The following is a 20,094-nucleotide window of genomic DNA, read 5'->3' on the forward strand; positions in this document are numbered from 1 at the left end:
TCATGGCGAGTTGTCCTGTGGAAAATTGGTTGTGATGAGTTGGCTGCAGCAGGTTAGCTGTGGTGAATTGGCCACGCGTGTTGGCTGCAAGTGGTCCCATTCTGAACAAAGGAACCCTCCTATTTCCAGAACACCAATCTGGAAGGAGCAAGGAAATGTTAATATACTAGTTAAAATCTAACCTTACTTCTCTTCCTTGCAGCTGTTCTCAGGACTTTTGAATTAGTATCCAAATGGTTTCTGCTTCCAACCATTAATATAAAAATGTATTTTGTTCTTCATATTTTAAATAAGCAAAAAGGAAACCACACACTAAGTCCCTAAATCAGGAAACAAGGCTCTGGGCCAAAATATTTGCCAAGCATCCAAGCTGAACACAGCTGCTTAAACAAAAGGCAATGTTTAAAAAAAGAGAGAGAGAAAAAAAAACAAGACACATCTGGATGCTTGTTAGAAAGAACGAATTGTGGTCATACTCTTGCATGACCTCAATTAGGCTTTTGGTAGATTTATTTTTTTATTTTGAAATCAACTGTTGAAACAAATGATTTAAAATACTCTTACGCAATCTTATGAACACCCGTTACTTCATAAAGCAAACTATTTTAGAAATTTAGTCAGAAATGCTTTAAATTTACAATGATGGGCTTCTGAAACTCATCATTAAAGAATGGCTAAGTTCCATCCTAACTTTTAATACAGTGGAACTACTATATTAAATACTGTAATCAGGTGGATTGGTGAAAATGCAAACCATTTACTGTCTGTTTTATATACAGTTTTACCTTGCCAACATTATGTCCACTATTTCAATAAAAATATCAAGCATAAATTTGTTAGGTGCCCAGTACTCTTAAAAATCAAAAATGTTGCTGGGCTCTGGCTTTTTATTTTTAGAAGAAAAATAACACACTGCCTCGTATCAGTACAAAGCATTTTGCAGAGTGTAATTCTTCATTGCAACACTTGGGCATGGAACAAACAAATTGATGCTCAGCTCTGTAAATTCACAACTTAGAGATCATATATATTTTCCCTGTCCCCTCCCTCATTTTTTATTGTAAATCCAATTTTAGTAGTCACAAAATAAAATTCAGAAGCATGATTCTTCAACTCTTTAGGGATAAACTTTACATATCTCTTCATGAACCCTTCAAAAACCTCCTAAAAGACAAAAATTCTAACAAGTTTCAGCTCTGACTCTTCCAAGGTCATGATTGCTACATCTCTTATGGTTTTTAGAGGCCAAAAAGAAGCAATTAAAAAAAAAAAACAAGGACTCAAATCTAACCTTCAGCCAACCCTGAGTTAAATGCTCAGGAGAGGATTTATCCAACTTTCTTTTTGGGTGGAATTTATAAAATAATGAAGTAAAACCTAAATAAATATTTAAAAAGGAATCCTTCTTACCATAAATAGTGCTACTTATCTCACAATCAACACCTTGGTTGATTTTTTTTCCACAAGCAGTTTCCTTATTGAAACAAATTTAACAATTTAGGTAGAAAGGACCTATTGTTATTTACAAACACTGCCTCCATTCCCACTTAACTATGCCAATAAGGTATTCCCTTTCATCTACGATTCTTCTCTTACATGTCAAGCAACCCTGGTGCATTTCAAGATACAAACAGCCCCCTTAACCAGCTTATTCCCTAGTTCTGAACTGAAGCTGCTGTCTAACAAATCATGAAACCAGACAGTTGCTTTGGGAAGAGTTCCAAAATGTTTATAAACTCCATTGTGTCCATCCATTTATCTTCCACATAGCTAAAGTTTTTTTAGAAGGGATTTCAAGGAGCTGGAGGGAAAGGTAACTATATAATAAAACAGTTACCTTTGGACAAAAATCACGAAACATTAAAAAAAAATCCATTATGTGTATGTGTGTGTGTGCGTGCAGGTGTGTATCTGTGTGTGTGTGTGCGCACGCATGCGCATATGGATATATGTATAAATACATTGCAAATAGTATCCTGTATTTTAATTAAGACCTACATGGGTCCTATATTTTACGTCTTTGGAAGTGCAGCTCAGATCTGCCCTTTTGCAAAAGTGCCATCACATAGTGAGCATGATGAATTTGGAAGAAATACTGGCTGTTTACAAGTTACTTCTGGGGTATGAAAATTATTGAGGTGGGGAATCTACTTTGAGAGAATTCCCCCCCCCCACCCCTCCAGAAATGCAGTCCTGTCAATCTCCTCCTTTGGTGCCAAGTGCTTAAATCATGTAATTTCCTCAGACCCTTTCCATTTGAATTGGGGCAAAACTACATGTTACAAAGCAAATGCTAGTATTTTGTAAGAAATGGGATCGCAGTGCAACAACGTTAGCCCCTTCCAATTCTCCATTGCAATATGTATCTTTTCATGCCAGTGAGACTCCCAAAATCATTGATGATGGAGGAAATTGCCTTGGCAAGATAATCTGAAGAGAAACCCTGGCTGGTGCATAAATGGTTAAAGATATGGATGTCTTCCCTGCCAGCTGATTCTCCTTTTTGCATGTACTTCCAGATCTCCAATTCTTCCCTGGAACAATGCCCCATTTCCCATTTCTATTGTTTTTCTAAAAGCCAAGCTTCAAGAGTGAAGCTGAAGAGGGAAATGGCTTTGGTGTGGCAGTAGAAGAGGAAAAAGATTATGTATAACCCTGTCTTTCCTGCCTGCTGATTCCTACTCTACAAATCTGTCTTAGTAAAGTTACATGCTTAGAAAATATGTTTTCAATTATATTGGAACTACTGATTCTCCTCAACTAAGTACAAACAAAATAAGGCTTTGTAATAGGCAAGTACAATATTCTAATGTTTGTCATCAAATCCTGTCATTTCCCGGAGGCCTTCCAGATTAAAAAAAAAAAAATGTCTTCATTCTCCCTTACCATGGCATGCATTACTCCCAATATTTAGCTCAATTTTTCTTCAGCTCAGTTCTCAATTTGCACAATTACTCTTCCTGATTCAAGATGCTAAATGATCATCAAGATAATGATAAATAAAATTCTCCTCTACCCTTTCTCCAAATGAATCTCTGTTAAGGATAAGAAATTTCATTTGTAGAATCTGTTTTTTTAAAAATAGCGGAAATATTTATATGATTTGTACAAACCCAACATTTTCTATAATTTTACAAACTCTATAGCATCTCTGAAGGATACAGCACAAGCTAGTGTTAATTATTCCTTATCGTTAATTCTATTATAGCTCACAGCTTTGCAGACAAAACATTAATTATGTGTTATTTAAATTTAGCTCCATGGTGCCATTGGTCCCTTTGTGGTAACATTCAGACTAGAGGATTGAACCCACCATCATTTAGAAAAGGAATTTCATACCTCATATACTGATCACTAAGGATTTCTTAAAATGAATGCATATATTTAATTTACCATCTTGGCTTCTGTATTGGAAAAAAAGATTTGCATTGATTTCTTCAGTACCAGTAGTAGTCCTTCTGTTGCTGTTATGGTCCATTGAAATAACCTTGATTCCTGATGACTGCAGAGATAAGTCTTGGCAACATTTTTGGAAATAGCCTGCCAATGCTTTCTAAGTGTGAGAGAGACTGGTCCAGAGTCAGCCAGCTGGCTTCCATGTCTAAGGCAAAACTAGAACTCAAATTATCTCAGCTTCTAAACTAGCACCTTAGCCAGTAGACCAAACTGGCTCTTCATGTACTTCTCGCAGCTACGAATTTAACCCTAAGTCATAGCATAAGGTAGTTTTTGAATACCTTTAAGGAAAATGTGTAGTGAATAACAACAACCTACTGTATGTCTAACTTGTATTAGACATAGTAATAGAAATTTGTATATAAGGAGTCTTAATCCTAGATCTCATATAAACATTCTCCCTGGCAAATGCATTAAGCTCCCCAAGATCACTGGCCTCTTTATTCACTAGAATGATATAAAAAAAATCTTGTTTGGCATTCCCCAATATTGGAAGGTACATGGTAGCTATTGGGGCCAAGACATTCATTAAATGGAATGTAACAGACACGGAACAGCATTTGGCTCTAGCCAAGTCCCCAATTTTACTGCCAGTGAATCCAACAGGTACTCCCATGTGCTTCTAGACATGCACTTGTCCACTGCCTCTTTTGCAGAGACATTCATATTAGCCTTATCTCTCCACTACTGCATATATACCCAGAGTGCACAGGACAAATCTATCCCTAACCTTGCTATCACATAGAATATTGCCAGGTTCTGTGCAGCAGTGCTAAATGTTCATCAGATGTTCCATAAACTAATAATAATGAGCATTTAGCTCGTCATACAAGAACGCTCTGTACTGTGATAGATTTAGTTTGCCACATGCGAATCTTCATGCTCCCCTACACCCATCTGATACTTCTACCCCTCCTGTTAGATTTCTTTTAAACTTCTGTTTTTATATATACTTTGTTTTATACCTTTTGGGGTTTTTTTTATAATCACTTGATATATTTTCTATGCTTTTTAATTGACTGTACCCCATCCTCCTTATGCTGGTCTTTGACCATAATAAAGATTTGATTGATTGATGGTAGTTATTGGCTGACTTCAGTCTTCTCCACATGTGCCTCAGATCCTACAAAGTTTTGGAACCAGCTTAGAATTGGCAAACTAGACACAACTTAAGGCATAACCCAATTAGGAAATAAGTCCTATTCATATTCAGTAATACACAGGCCACAGATAATTACAATTTGAAAAAGGACACAGTTGTGACAATTGCACTCTCTGTAATCCAGAATGCATTTTAGAGAGAGTGTAAGCACAACTTCTTCATGGCTGTCCATGAGGAAAGCAGACAATGCCACAAAAGAAGGTAAAGGTAACCTTAAAAAGGCAACATCACCCATGAATGTTGTTCTGGAAAGAGATATATGAGACAAAAGAAACAAACCAGAAAGACACAAAGTAATACAATCATCAGTTTTAAAACTGTCCAGCACTGCTGGGGTCACATTGAAGGAGACGGACAATAGATGGGTCACTTTTGGCTCCTCGAATGAACTCTTCCAGAGAAAGTTTTCCTAGAAAATAAACAGAGATGCTGGTTTGGATTTTCAAAATAGATATGAATCATCACTATCTATTATTAGGTTCACACAGTATGCTAGGCCATAAGTTATGGTTAAAAAATACAGTGGTACCTTGGTATTCAACTGCTTTGAAACTCATCAAATTTGGTACCCAGTGCATTTTGACATGAAAATTTTCTCCTGGTACTCATTGTTTGTTTGGTACTCACTGTAAAAGCTAGAACTTGTCAATGTCAGCTGTCTTGTGACTCACTACATTATACCTTATGGAAAAACCCTTACATTTGGTATTCATCGTTTCTCCCAGAACCAATTAACAATGAGTTTCGAGGTACCACTGTACTTTGTTCTCCCAACATGCCAATTCAAAACAAAATATATTATAATTTAACATGGCAGTCCAATTCATGCAACATATTGAGTCATAATTTATTTGAGGTTTGGGTTTAATCCCTGTGATTTGTAAACTACATTTTACGGTTTAATATGTAATGCAAATTCAGCCAGCATATACAAGCATGTATAATTCTATCACTCCTTTCCTTAAAAATAACATCTTTATCATATGATTAGATGATTAGGGGACTGGAGGCTAAAACATATAAGGAACGGTTGCTAGAATTGGGTATGTCTAGTTTAACGAAGAGAAGGACAAGGGGGGACATGATAGCTGTGTTCCAATATCTCAGGGGCTGCCACAAAGAAGAGGGACTCAAGCTATTTTCTTTCTTTCTTTCTTTTTTATTAAAAGTTTTTGAAGTTTTACAGAAGAAAAAAGGAAAATCCCCCTCCCCAAACCCTCCCCACCCACCCCAACCCTCCCCCAACCTTCCCAGAACTGAATATAGGCTTAATTAAAACTTTAAAAAAAAATTAAACACATGTAAACCATAAGCAATTAATTACAATAATTAAACAAATTATAAAATACTTTAAGACCAATATATATATATATAAAAAATTTATATCTAGAAATACACTACTTATCTAGAATTTTCATTCAATCTCCATAATATCATACTTATATTATATAAAATCTATCCCTCTTTCTTTGTCATCAAATCACAATCATTAGACACATTATAAAATACTCTAAACATTTTCTAATATAATACTTATATTATTTAAAATTTATCCATCATTCTTTATAAACACCCTCAAAAACACACATATAAACATTACTTATTAAAAAAAATTTATAATTACAATCATTAGACACATTATAAAATACTCTGAACATTTTCTAATGTCATACTTATATTATTTAAAATTCATCCATCATTCTTTATAAACACCCTCAAAAACACACATATAAACATTACTTATAACATTAAAATTCCCTTATACATATTTAAAACAAAATATTCCTTTAAATACTCCTTAGATATCTAAACATACGCTACCTATCTAGAATTTTCATTCAATCTCCATAATATCATATTTATATTATATAAAATCTAATCTCTCCCTCTTTCTTTATCATCAAACACAAAAATAAACATATAAGGGTTAGTTATACCATTAGAACATCTCTCCTCTTTACCAATAACCAATTCCTTTTATCAATCTCTCTTATCCAAAAGCCTCGAGAGAATTGCTTGGAAATCTGCCCTTAAAGGTTGCTCCAAAAAGTTTATGGATCTTGCTTCTCCCGCAGACTCAGAAACAAATACTTGTGAGGCTTCCTTGAACTCCTTCTTCTGTTGCTCCTTTTCTTTACGTTTATGCGTTGCACGAGTTATCCTCTGCTCCTTCATCTCAACTTGTTGAGGCCCCTCGCCCTGAGATTTTCCAATTTTCATCAATATAGGCTCTTCAGACTGCAATGCTACCTTCCTCTCTTCCAAAGCGATAGATGGCAATGAACATATCCCCAGGACTGAAGTATAAAACTCTTTTGCTTTGAAGACAGTGTTAAGTCTATAACGTGTCCCCAGATAGTTCACCACCATTCCAGTTGGGACATCCCATCTAAACAACATTTGCCTCTTTTTAAGCTCATCTGCTAAGAAAGCAAACTCCTTTCTTCTTCTTAGAATTTTAGATGGGATCTCCTTTAAAATTATAACATCTTGTGAAGCAATCTGGAACCTCTTATTATAAAAAGCTTGTATAATTTAATTGCGCAGGGATCTTTTCCCAAAATAGATCACCACATCTCTTGGCAGATTTCTTTGCTTTGCCACCACAGAGTTAACTCTAAATGTTTTTTCAATTGCACTAAATATTTCCTCTTTTTCTCTATTCAGAATCACAGCAAAGTCATTTGCAACCATCTCTCTCAGATCTCCTTGCAAAGACTCCCTCAGGCCTCTGATTCTTAAGGCATATTCCATCTCTCTGTATTGAAGCATAAGAATCTCATCTTGAGAATTTTCCATCTCTTTTTCCATACCTTCAAATTTTCCCTCCAGCAGCTCCACTTCCTCTACTACCTCTTCTACACAAAAGTTCAACTTTTCAAGAACAGAGGCAACTCCTTTGAAAGCCAAGACTATATCTTGCCTCAGAATCCTATTATTTTCCACTAAAATCTCTTTCACTTCTCCCCTGATTTGAGATATAGCATTTCCCATTATGTCTTGCAACTCCTTTACCATTAATAACTGTGCCAAAGGAGAGTTTAGTTTAGATTGTTGCACTGATGATGTCACCGAAGAAGAAACCACCTTAGGAGCTGTGGGAATTACTGGACGCTTTCTTAAAATATCTTTACTCCTTCTTAAAAATTACCCATAAAGAAAAAAAAAGGGGAGGAAAAAATAAAAATCAGCCTTTCAAACTAGTCCAAATAAAAGTCCAAACTAAAGTCCAAATAAAATTCAATAAGAAGGAAAAGAAAAGAGGGAAAAAAATAATAATAATTAAATAAAAAAAAGTCCGTTCCGTTTTTTTTTTTTTAAAGTACAAAAAAAAATGAAAAATCCTTCAGGAAATAAAAAAAGTTAAACAGAAAGGGAAAGTAATTCTCCTAAAATCCAAACCCAACATCATTATAAATAATCAAATCCATTCCATTCCGTTCCAGTCGAAAAAAGAAAAAAAACACCAAAAATCCTACCGATCGCCATTTTACTTTCCCTTTCAACAAAAGAAAAAAACAAAAAGAGGGAATAAAAATAAGTCTTTAAATTTAAAATCCAAATAAGATAAAAAAAAACAAAATCCTGTACTCAGCTCTGTCCGCTTTTTTAAGAAAACTCACCAGATCACTTCAATCGCGGAGGTGGTTGCAGCGGCTTGTTTTGTCCCTAGAGACAAAAACAGTTGGGAAGCGGAGACTATCCGAACTCCGTGGGAGCACTCTTTTCACCCCCAAAAGAAAACCTTGGGGGTACATAAGAGGCTCTACCACTATTTGGATGATGCTCTTCTCCCTCCCTTTGCCCGGGAGGGAGATTTTGAACCGCAGAACAGCTGATGTCTGCTGTTCATAGCGGTTCTAACACTTTCCCAGGAGGACGGCTACAAAGTAGCCGCCATCGCGCGCGCAGATCCACCGGAAGCCGGACTCAAGCTATTTTCCAAAGCGCCTGAAGGCAGGACAAGAAGCAACGGGTGGAAACTAATCAAGGAGAGAAGCAACCTAGAACTAAGGAGAAACTTCCTGACAGTGAGAACAATTAATCAGTGGAACAGCCTGCCTCCAGAAGCAGTAAATGCTTCAACACTGGAAGTTTTTAAGAAGAGACTGGACAGCCATTTGTCCGAAATGGTGTAGGGTTTCCTGCCTGAGCAGAGGGTTGGACTAGATGACCTCCAAGGTCCCTTCCAACTTTACTACTACTATTATTATATGATTGCCTCTATATATGAAATTTCTGCAGTGTTGAATCTGTTACTGAATTTGTAAAGGAGGCAACCACAACTTCTACCGTACAACCCATTTTCCCATCTGATCTTTTGAATCATACCTCTTATCCACCATTGTTTAGCATATTAATACTATACTCCCTTTCCAGGTGAGGACAAGGGAACCTTTTGGTATAAATGGTCAAGAGAAGCTAATATTCAATAGCAAATTTAAATATGAAACTCTGCCTTACATCAGTTCGGATATTGTTGACACAGCTTATTATTGTGCACCGTAAGCTTCTCCGAACTACAGACTTCTCAAAGTACTAGACTACAACCCCAGAACATCCAGAAGGTCATATTGGGAAAGCTTGGTCTGTTCAGATTGGCGCTGGTTCTCCTGAATCTTACCCATTTGCTCTTAAATTACAGATGCCGAAGACTGAATCTGAGACTCCTTCTTTGTGGAAAATGATCTTTATTACTGAGAAATGGTTCCTACTTAAAGTGTCCTAGTCTACATGATCGTAAAATCATCCCCATTACTCAAAAACTGAGAAATATCAACTTTGATGGCAGTAATTAGTTATGGAGTACTTGGCATTTGCAAAAACGGAATTGTTCAGGTATGGCTTAGGTAAAGAAAACCCCTCCATAGTTCATACAAGTAGTAAAGCCTTCTCAAAATTGATCTGTTACCGGTACTTTGGAAGTGAAAAATTACCTACACTTCAAGAGAAGAATAAAGTTTTGAGTCAATCAAGAGACTGAGGTAACAGAGCACAATGATGCCAAGAGGGAGAATGGAAGACACATCTATAGTTTTTATAACAGCATTAAAAAATATCTTTCCAATTGGATTGTAATGCTATCAATTTTTAAACGATTTCCATACAACCATAAAAAAAGATCTGACTTCTTTCTTACTCCTAGATTTGGAAGTAGAAGCCATGTTTAAAGGAATTGAGGAATGGATTTTAGTTGTAATGCTTCAAGGATTTGTCTTGCTGTGCCATTATAACTGGGTCTGTGAAGGGGTATGGGTGGGTTAGGGATAGATAGATAGATAGATAGATAGATAGATAGATAGATAGATAGATAGATAGATAGATAGATAGATAGATAGATAGATAGATACACGTTTACCAGAAAATAAGACCCGGTCTTTTTTTTTTTTTGCCTCCAAAAGAGGCACCAGTTCTTATTTTTGGAGGGTGTCTTTTCAACGTTCTCACTTCATGGCGGCAGCAGACCAACAGCCCTGCCCAGCTCCAGATTGATGCGTGTGGTGCCCCCCAGCCCGCATTTCGCCATCTGGAAGGCCTCTGCAGCCGAAAACCAACCTACAGATTCAATCCATAGCTCGATTCTTGGCTGCACAGGACTTTCCGGAAGGCATCTGATGGCGAAATGCATGTGTGGGGGGGTGCCATGGCCTCTATCTGGAGTTCCATTCTCAGCTGCAGAGGGCGACGCGTGCGAGCAGTGGCGAGTGGCCAGAAGAAGTGGGCCAACGAGGCAAGGCAGGTGTCAATTCATGGAAGGCCTGGCTGCAACAGTAGAAGTGTGCAGGGCGCGTGAGGCAGCTCCACCCCCCACCCCAGCTTGATTTTTAGGTGTGCGCCTTGCCCCCAAAACTAGGGGTTATTTTGGGGGTAGGGCTTATATTAGGCCCACCCCCAAAAATCAAGCTAGGGCTTATTTTCATGGTAGGTCTTACTTTTGAGAAAACAGTACTGGCTTAAATCTAAATCCTAATATTTATATGAGTAATGGGTTGAGCTGCAAGACAGCAACCTAACAAGAAGCAGTATTTGGCTTGCCAAAACTTTTTCACAATAACACAAACCGTCATTCTTTCAAAGCGGTTTATTGCTGGATCTATGAATCAGTGGCATAGTCCTACTTATTCAAGTCTGCTCTTCAAAAGACACTGAGAGATCAGAAACAACAGAAGTTAAAAGGAAGATAATTGAAAGATAATTTACCATCTCTGTTGGTATCCATCTGGCGGAAGATTTTTTCAGTTCTTTTCTCTGGCGTTGATTCATCTTCTGGCATCTTCATAACTGAAGAAACCATCTTGTAGATTGCCTAAAAATGGAATATGAAAAGGAACAGTCTAGAGTTGCATAATTTCAGAAACTTCTATGGGAATTCTGTACATTGGCAAACCTATCCCAGATAGCTTTCAGGAGTTTAGGTAACTAAAGCTTCCTGTTCTATCCTGGACTTTACAAATACAGTATACTACACAATTCTCATTATATGCTGAATGCAAATAATTATTTACAGCATTAATTATTGAACAGTGGGAGTAAAAGTTAATGACCAATCCAATATGTAATCTAATAGTATATTTCTTACAAAGAATGGTATTGTGTTTATTTACTGTAAAGATTCAGTATATTCTATATTTAAAATAAAGGAAATCAATAAAGTATCCTTTAAAACAGTGGTTCTCAACCTGTGGGTCGGGACCCCATTTGGGGTTGAACGACCATTTCACGGGGGTCGCCAAACAATGCAGTCCGCCATTTTTCCCCTCTTTTCCTTAGCTGTGCTACTCCCTTTTATTCTATTGGCTTTTGAAAGCCAATAGAATAGACTCTCTTGAATAGAGTCTAATTCTATTGGCTTTCAAAAGCCAATAGGAATTGTCCAGGCTGTCTCTGCCCTGCTGAGCCTACCAAAAGTCCCATTCTGCAAACGGTACTGCACCAGTTGAGTAGTCCTCGACTTACGACCGGTTGAGTAGTCCTCGACTTACGACTGATTGGGGGGTCATGGCATTAAAAAGGTTGAGAACCACTGCTTTAAAAGATTACTGTACAACTGTAAAACACTAACAGAAGAAAAATCTTATCTGAAAAAAATTAGAATGACGATTATTTTGTTTAAAAGGAGTAATGCCATACCATTTCTGGAAAGTAAACCCTTCTCAAAGTAGCAGATTTATGTGATGCAGGTATACATAAAGTTGGATTGCAAGTATAATGAACATGTCCTCCTGGGCATCCCTTAAGAAAATCCTATTCCCTCCCGTGAAGGAACAAGTCCACTTAAATATGTTCTGAAATGAAAGGATACTGACATGTGGTTGAATCTTAGAAATATATATGAGACTCTTAACCATGAAATCCTAGATATCTCCTTTCAAAATTAGTCTTGGTAATTATAGTTATTCTCAATTAACTCAGTACAGGACTACAACCCTATCTTACAATAATATATGTATACTTTATGATTCAAGTATATTACTTTCAGTTAAGTAGACATCCTAGTATACCAGTATACCAGTATACAGCTCCAGTATACAGCTATACTGGAGAGCTTTGCATTTAGAAAAAAATACTGGTATATTAGTTTCTCCTATATTGGACATCTAAACAAATGTTTGTTTATTTATCAGTTTTTATTTCTAAATTCAACTGCTACTCAGTGATGTCAAATTAATAATAAAGTATAAATGCAAAGTAGTAAATATCATTTTAAATGTCATACATAATTGAACAGGTCTGCAAAAATCTGTATGACCACTTATTGATGGCGGGAAAGTGACACAGAAAATGTTTTGCCCTCTAGCAGTCATACAGTTTTTTGCAGCAAGCACTTATGGTGACCCTAAATGAGTCACTAGGAAAAACTGAACAGAAAGAAACAGCATCAGGAAAGAGACTGCCTTACAAGTCACAGGAAAAATGCTAATACAGCTTTTCCTCAGGTTGGGGAAAACTTAGTTATAAGAGAATAGCCTTGTTATTCTGTTACTATATGCAAAAATAGCCTTTAATACTTTTCTGGAAATAAGCAAATTTTTCCCCGCTGCAATTTCTACCATATGTCCCACAATCTATCTAAGTTCATCTATATTCAAATACAGAAGAAATCCAGATTGTTTCCTGGTAGATTGGTCCAAATTGTCTCTTCCCTTCCCTTCTTTCACCTTGCCATTACTGTGGGCAATTCCAACCAACACTGTGATAATGACACAAACTGCCAAAAATAATAAAGCTTGGGAACTCTAATATGAAAACAAATCAGCAGGTAACAAAGACAATCAAACAACAGTCCTTCATTAAAAATATTAAGGTGACCAACTGTCCTCCTTTAGGGAGGACAGTCCTCCTTTTGTAAGTTCTGTCCTCCCTCAAAAAGTGTCCTCCTTCATGTCCTCCTTTTCGATATTTGAAGACTAATCTGCAGGGCTTTTTTTTTTTTCCTCCCAGAAAGCTCAGAACGGCATTCCGGCACCTTTTTTTGATGGTTTTTTCCCCCAACTTTTGCATGAGTTGTGCTACTCCCGCTATTGGCTTTCGAAAGCCAATAGGAGTTGCTGCTGAGCGCGCCAAAACACCCGGCTGGCAAACTTTGCACATACAAGTTTGCACATACATAATACATGTCTGTATTAGTGTTGCAATGAATAAAAGGGGCGTTGTCTTACCTGAACGCCTTTTCTCAGCAGGATGATGTAGAGTCCAAATGGATGGGTTCTATGACGGCCTTCCTGCCTGGCAGACTGGGTAAAAACTTCGGCCACACCCCTTCCTTTGGGCGTGACCCCAGTTTTGACTTAGGCGAGAAACTTTGTTGGAATTAACATTGCAGCTCTTTATTATATCTTTATTATATCCCTGCCTAGACCTATCCTCTGGGTGGGCTTGGACTCTACATCATCCTGCTGAGAAAAGGCGTTCAGGTAAGACAACGCCCCTTCTCCAGCAGGATGACTGTAGAGTCCAAATGGATGGGACATACCAAAGCCCTCATGTCCCCCTGGGAGGGAATGTCTAGGCTACCGAACTCTGAGCAGATACGACCTGTTGAAGAACTCTTCTGCCAAAGGCCGCGTCTGCTGCTGCTAGGGAGTCTAAACGGTAATGTCGAATGAAAACCGAAGGTGAGGACCAGGTTGCGGCCCTGCAAATCTCTTCCACTGGAGCTTGCGTTAGCCACGCCGCAGATGTGGCTGCGCTCCGAGTTGAGTGGGCAGTCACCTGAGTGGGTGCTGGCAAATCCTGTGAGACGTAGGTCTGCGCTATGCAGGCTCTGATCCACCTGCCTATGGTGGAAGAAGATACCTTCTTTCCCATAGTTGATGGTTGAAAGGACACAAATAATGCTTCAGTCTTTCGGAAAGCCGAGGTGCGTTTCACGTAGAAACACAGTGCTCTCCGTACGTCTAGCTTGTGCCATCTGTGTTCTAGCCTATGTTTGGGTCTTGGACAGAAATCAGGAAGCGTAAGTTCCTGAGATCTGTGAAAGATGCTATTTACCTTCGGGATGAAGGTCGGGTCTGGTCTAAGAACGACCCTGTCTTTGAAAAAGGTACACAGATCCTTCCTTACTGACAGTGCTGCTAGTTCTGAGATTCTCCTTGCTGAAGTAATTGCCACAAGGAAAGCTACCTTCAGTGATAGGTGATGGAGTGAGCATGTTTCAAGAGGTTCGAAGGGTGCTGATGTCAAGGCTAGAAGGACCTTAGGCAGGTTCCAGGACGGGTACCTGTGTATGACTGGGGGCTTTGTGTTAGATGCCCCTTTTAAAAAGGCATTAATCGCTGGATGTTGTGCTAGGGAAGTTAAGTTGTCGCAGGAGAGTACAGTTGAGAGGGCTGATATCTGTCTGCGGATAGTATTGACTGACAGGCCCTTATTAAGACCCTCCAATAGGTAATCTAGGATATTGGGGATAGATACTGCGGTCGGGTCTAGGTGAAGCGAAGCGCACCACCTACAAAATCCCTTCCATGTAGCGTCGTAAATCCTATTAGTGGACGCTCTTCGTGATGCCTGTATGATCGATATCACCCCTGCAGAATAAGATTGTTTAGTTAAGCTTTGCCGCTCAAATGCCAAGCGGCTAGTTGTAGCCACTGGGGGTCTGGGTGTACGAGCTTGCCCTGACTGAGTTTTACCCTGTCCGGGGGAATCCTCCACGGAGGTGATATCGAAAGGTCCACGAGGTCGGCAAACCACGGGCGCCGTGGCCAGTGAGGGGCAATGCAGACCATTTCTGCGCCCTCCACGATCATCTTGCGTATGGTTGCCGGTATTAGTGGCAGCGGTGGGAAGGCGTACAGGAGTTGCGCCGGCCACCGGCACCTGAGAGCATCCGTTCCCTCCGATCCCGGGGACGGGAATCTGGAGAAGAACCTGGGGAGTTGTGTGTTCTTGTGGTTGGCAAATAGATCTAGGTGCGGTTGTCCGAACCTCCGGGAGATCTCCTCGAAGAGAGCCGGGTCCAGACGCCATTCCGACTGGTCCACCTTGGCTCTGCTCAGGGAGTCTGCCTGGGTGTTTGTCTCCCCTGAGATGTGTTCCGCTCTGATGGAACTCACATTGGCTTCTGCCCACCGAGCCAGAGCCAATGCTTCTTTCATTAGTTCCACTGATCTCGTTCCTCCCTCCTTGTTTACATGTGCCTTGGCTGCTACGTTGTCTGTTAGTACGAGGACGTGCCTCCTCGTTACTAGGTGTGAGAAATGGCGGAGGGCCAGGTGTATGGCCCGGAGCTCTAGCCAGTTGATGCTGTATGACAGGTCCTTCTGTCCCCACTGGCCCTGTGCTATCTGTGTTCCCAGGTGGGCTCCCCATCCGAACAGGCTCGCGTCTGTCGTGAGTGTGACCCTGTTCGGTTCCCTGAATATGCTCCCCTTGAGTGTCGTGGGGGATAGCCACCATTTTAGTGATTTCATCACCTGTGTGGTACCAGCACACTCCTGTTGGAGGTGCTGAGGTTCCTCCTCTGGTAGGGTAGGAGGAACCACTGCAACTCCCTCGAGTGTAGCCTTGCCCATGGGATGATGCCCATGCAAGATATCATCTTCCCCAGGAGCTTCGAGAGTTGTAGCAAGGGCACTCTCCTGATCCTTTGAATTTGGTGGATTAGCTTGGATATGCTGATCAGTCGCTCCTGGGAAAGGAATACCCTGCACTGTGACGTGTCTATCACCGCGCCCAGGTGTTGCAGTCTCCTTGAGGGAATGAGGTGGCTCTTGTTTAGATTGACCGAGAATCCGTGCCCCTGTAGGGTTCGGATTGTGGTCTTGAGATCTGCCCTTGCTTGTTCCCGAGATCTGGACTGGATCAAGATGTCGTCCAGATAAAACTGGACGCGAACCGGGATCAACCTGAGATGGGCCGCTAGTACAGCTAAGATCTTTGTGAATACCCTTGGTGCTGACGACAGTCCGAAGGGTAATGCCCTGTATTGGTAATGTCGCCCCGCGTAGGTAAATCTGAGGAATTTCCGGTAGCTGGGGTGGATGGGGATGTGTAGGTACGCCTCTGTGAGATCTATTGAGGATAGTAGATCGTCTTCCCTGACGCTGGCTAGTATGGACTTTAGGGAGTGCATCTTGAACCTCCTGTACTTTATGAAATAGTTCAGGCCTTTCAGGTCCAAGATTGCTCTCCACCCTCCTGATGTCTTTGGGATAACGAAGAGGATAGAATAAAATCCTCTTCCTTCCTCTTCCTTTGGTACCTTCTCTATGGCTTGAATTGACAGGAGGTGAGCTATGGCCGAAGTTATCAGCCTTGTCTTGTGTACTCTTCTGGAGATGGGACATCTGATGAACCGGTTTGGAGGGGGAGAACAGAAGTCTAAGGTCAGGCCATGCCTGATCGTTTCCAGGACCCAGGCGTCGGTAGTGGTCTGTTCCCAGACCTCGGTGAAATTTCCTAACCGACCCCCGATGGGTGTATCCTGTTTGGCGTCACTTGGTACGCTTAAAGGATCTGCCTCCCGCTCCTCTATATGGGCGTCTGGACTGGAACTGGCCCCTGGCTCCCGGGCTTTGGCGATCCTGGGTTCGATCCTGTCTCGGGTAGAAGGATCGTGAGCCTCTGGGCCAGTCCCAGGATTGCCCTGATCGAAAGGGCTGCCTCCATTCCCAGGGGCTTCCTGGGCGGGAGCCCTGCCTCCGGAAGTCCTGACTGCCTCTCCTGTCTAACTTCTTTGATGGATGTACTAGGATTTTTTTCTTGTCTCTGCCTTCGCTGACATGTGGATCCAGAATGGAACCAAATAGGGCCTCTCCACTGTATTTGGACGTCGAGAGACGCCATTTGGACCTCAGGTCTGTCTTCCAGTTTTTGAGCCACAGTAGCCTACGCGAGGCCACTGTGGCCGCAATGGATCTTGCCGCATACTTTGTTGCGTACAGTGAAGCGTCAGACATGAACTGAGAGGCCGCGAGGAGTTTGGCCAATGTCTGGTGTACTCTGACCTGGTCTGGAGGCACCGTGCCCTGCAGTTCCCTCAGCCACATGATGCAGGCCCTCGCGAAGAATGATGATGAGGTGGCTGCTCTGGCCGCCCAGGCTGCAGCCATATGGGAACGCCGGAAGGAGTGTTCAAATTTCTTCTCCTCAGGTTTCAAGACCTCCGCCATGTCTCCTGGAATCGCGGAGGTAGAGAATAATGAGATCAAGGGGTTATCTACAGTGGGAACCTCTAACATGTTAGAGAAGGAGGGAGATAGGTTGAAAAGCTTCCTCTCCGCGCTGTTAGGTGCCGGTGGGCTTGCAAGTGAGGACCATTGTTCCTCCAGCGTGGTCATGAAGACCTCCGCACATGGAATGTACTTGTCCTGTGGGACCTTTTTGGCAAATAGAGGGTTGGCCTCCTTGCTTGTCGATGGCCTCTCATCCTGTACTGATGTTAGGCTGACTGTGGAAACTGCCTTTATCAGGAGTGATTTTAGGAGCGCTGGGTTAAAGAGGCCAGAGCTCGTCTCCTGCTCAGGTGCGGTTTCCTCGTCCTCCGATAGGGGCATGTCTGACATGTCAAGATCTACTGAGTCACCCTCTCCTAGTTGAGAGGAAGATTCAGAGATGTTGGTAGGGGGTGGCCTAGCTCGTCCCTTACGGGGTGTGTGAAAGGCCACTTGCCCTTTGGAAGCCATGAATTGGGAGAATGCATCCTGCATGAATGCCTGAAATTGTGCCGACCATATGTTCTCCTGCGCTTTGTCGCTGGGGTGAGGCGCTGGAGTGTGGTCGGGTGAGGGAGAAGAAGCTGGTGAGGAGGGATTGGAGGAATCTAACTGTTCAGTTTCCCCAGGAGGAGACCAAGTCTTGAGCACTTCCTCGGCAGTAGGTTCTGTGCTGGGTGCCGCCACTGGGACAGGGGAAACCAAATTTGTCCCATTGGCATTGGTTCTCTGTGCCCTGCTAATTTGTCTTTCTAAAGCCAAATGTCTCCTCAAAGCCTCTCGCTCAGCCGTTTTAGACTGTCCCTTCTGAGTAAGGTGCTTTGTTTTAGCTTTCTTCTTCCCCCCCACCTCTGATTCAGAGGATCTGCGTTTTCGCTGCTGCTGTGGGGGGGACAATTGAGGGACCTGTGTGACTGAATACGAGACATTGTCTGCCATTGTGCCAGACACCCCGAGTAGGAAATGCCTGGGATGGGGGAATGAGGTACGCAGATCAGAGGCAGATGCTTGGGACTGTGCCCTCCTCTGCCTATACAAACAATGGCCGGACAGACAGGATTCTTTGGACAGAAGATCCTGCCAGGCAGTGACTAAAGGCCACTATAGGAACAGTTAGGGAAGAATATTTCTCCTCACCTCCTCACCTAGTCCAGACAAGGTGCAGTTTATATCTCTCTCTCTCCCCCCCCAGTCTGTGGCTGTGGCAACAGACCACGATAGGAAAACGGTTCTTTTTGCTTTCCCTCTTCCTTCCTCTGTCTCAATTTCCTTGGGTAACCTCAGATCCTTGCAAGGGAAAAAACCCTTTGTTTGCCGGAAAATGGAGTCCGGATGATGGCCCCGCCCCCAAGGGGAAACGGCGGGAAGATCAATTTCCAAAATGGCGAATGGGGAAGAAGCCACGCCTCCCAATGGAAGCCCGGGAATCCACGAGGTTCAAAAACAATGGCGGATCCTGATTTTTGCAATCAGGAAGACTCCTCTAGTCATGAGGGGGCTGCGCCTTTCCTCTGGATAGAAGGAAATTCAGCGCCGGCTTTGCTCTTGCCGCGTTGTCTATCGCGCCGCTCAGCTGATCGCAGCCGAGCGGCGACTTGGTTTGCCGCTTCCCGCGCGGCCCAGCTGTTTCGCGCCGAGCGGCGCTCAGCTCCCTCGGCCAGGCTGCTCAGCTGTTGGGAGGGCCCGGGGGGCTACGCGCAACCCGGTGAGATCCCCCGTGCCAAACAGCTGCTCGGCAGGCCGGAAGAAAGGGTGAGCGATCCGGCCCGTTCCGAGCCTCCCCAGCTAGCCCCACTCACGAGTCCGCCGATCCTGGCTGCCTCTCTCAGTTCTAATCGCTGCCAGGAAGTTTCTCTTGCAAAGGGAAGAAGAGGGGATTCCTTTTTTCTGTTTTCTTTGAGTTTAAATTCGTTTGGTTCTGAGAGCTGCCTCTCGCACTTGTACCAGGCTTCGAGACTGAGTCAAAACTGGGGTCACGCCCAAAGGAAGGGGTGTGGCCGAAGTTTTTACCTAGTCTGCCAGGCAGGAAGGCCGTCATAGAACCCATCCATTTGGACTCTACAGTCATCCTGCTGGAGAATGTTTTTTTTTATTTACGATATTTTTTCTTCAATTTATTTGTGTCCTCCTTTTCATTGTAAAAAAGTTGGTCACCTTAAAAATATGAATTTCAGAAAGCTAGTTAAAATAGGTATTTATAGAACTACAAAAAATAGTTGCTATAGGCTAAAATAAATGTCTAAGAAAATCTTTCTGACATGTGACATTATTTATTCCTCCCAAAAGCAAATTGGAAACTCAAGAGATGCCACAGTTTTGCTGACCCACATCTCATCTGAGACTGTATTAATGGCCATCAGGAATCCTCTGGTCTCAGTTCCACAGAAGGGATATGAAATAACATTACTTTAGCATGCTAGTTGGAGTAGATGAAACATTTATACAAAAACTTTATCTCAAATATTCTTGGGTGGTGAAATCCACCTGTTATTGTTTAAATGGTGGTAGCAACAGCACAAAGAACACTTCAAAAAGGCAAAAGAAGGGCGGGTGTCAGCTCAAGGAACAGAACAACTTTAAAGGTGATGAAAGAATGCAGCACAAGTAGAGAAATGAAGGTAGGAAAATTCATTCCTCTGTATGACAAAAGGATGATGGGGACAATGTTATCTATCAAGTTTTTATCCGAACAAGAATAATCAGGATTTCTAAAGCTTACTCCAAGGGTATTGAAATTGTAGACCAGGCTGGGAAAGGTGATCTTTACAATAACATGGTAAAGTAAGTTAGGCTGAAGGTCTTCCACTGAGTTCTGATTTG

At 41.7% G+C, this 20,094-nt stretch overlaps 1 protein-coding gene across 3 annotated transcripts in view; it reads right to left on the reverse strand.

Annotated features, from left to right (window-relative positions):
- Positions 1-504: 504 nt before the first annotated feature.
- The window catches only part of NCALD (neurocalcin delta), a 65,084-nt gene continuing 45,494 nt past the window's right edge, over positions 505-20,094 (reverse strand). For all 3 annotated transcript variants that reach the window (XM_039328871.1, XM_039328868.1, XM_039328870.1), the window contains 2 exons: positions 10,820-10,925; positions 505-5,027 (listed from right to left, as the gene is read on the reverse strand). In XM_039328871.1, coding sequence (XP_039184805.1) covers positions 4,930-5,027; positions 10,820-10,925 — 204 coding nt within the window. In that variant the 3' untranslated portion in view covers positions 505-4,929. The remainder of the gene's footprint in view (positions 5,028-10,819; positions 10,926-20,094) is intronic.

The sequence above is a fragment of the Crotalus tigris genome, unplaced genomic scaffold (assembly GCF_016545835.1).
Source record: "Crotalus tigris isolate CLP2741 ecotype Arizona unplaced genomic scaffold, ASM1654583v1 scf7180000024384.25900115:4084858, whole genome shotgun sequence".
Lineage (NCBI taxonomy): Eukaryota > Metazoa > Chordata > Lepidosauria > Squamata > Viperidae > Crotalus > Crotalus tigris.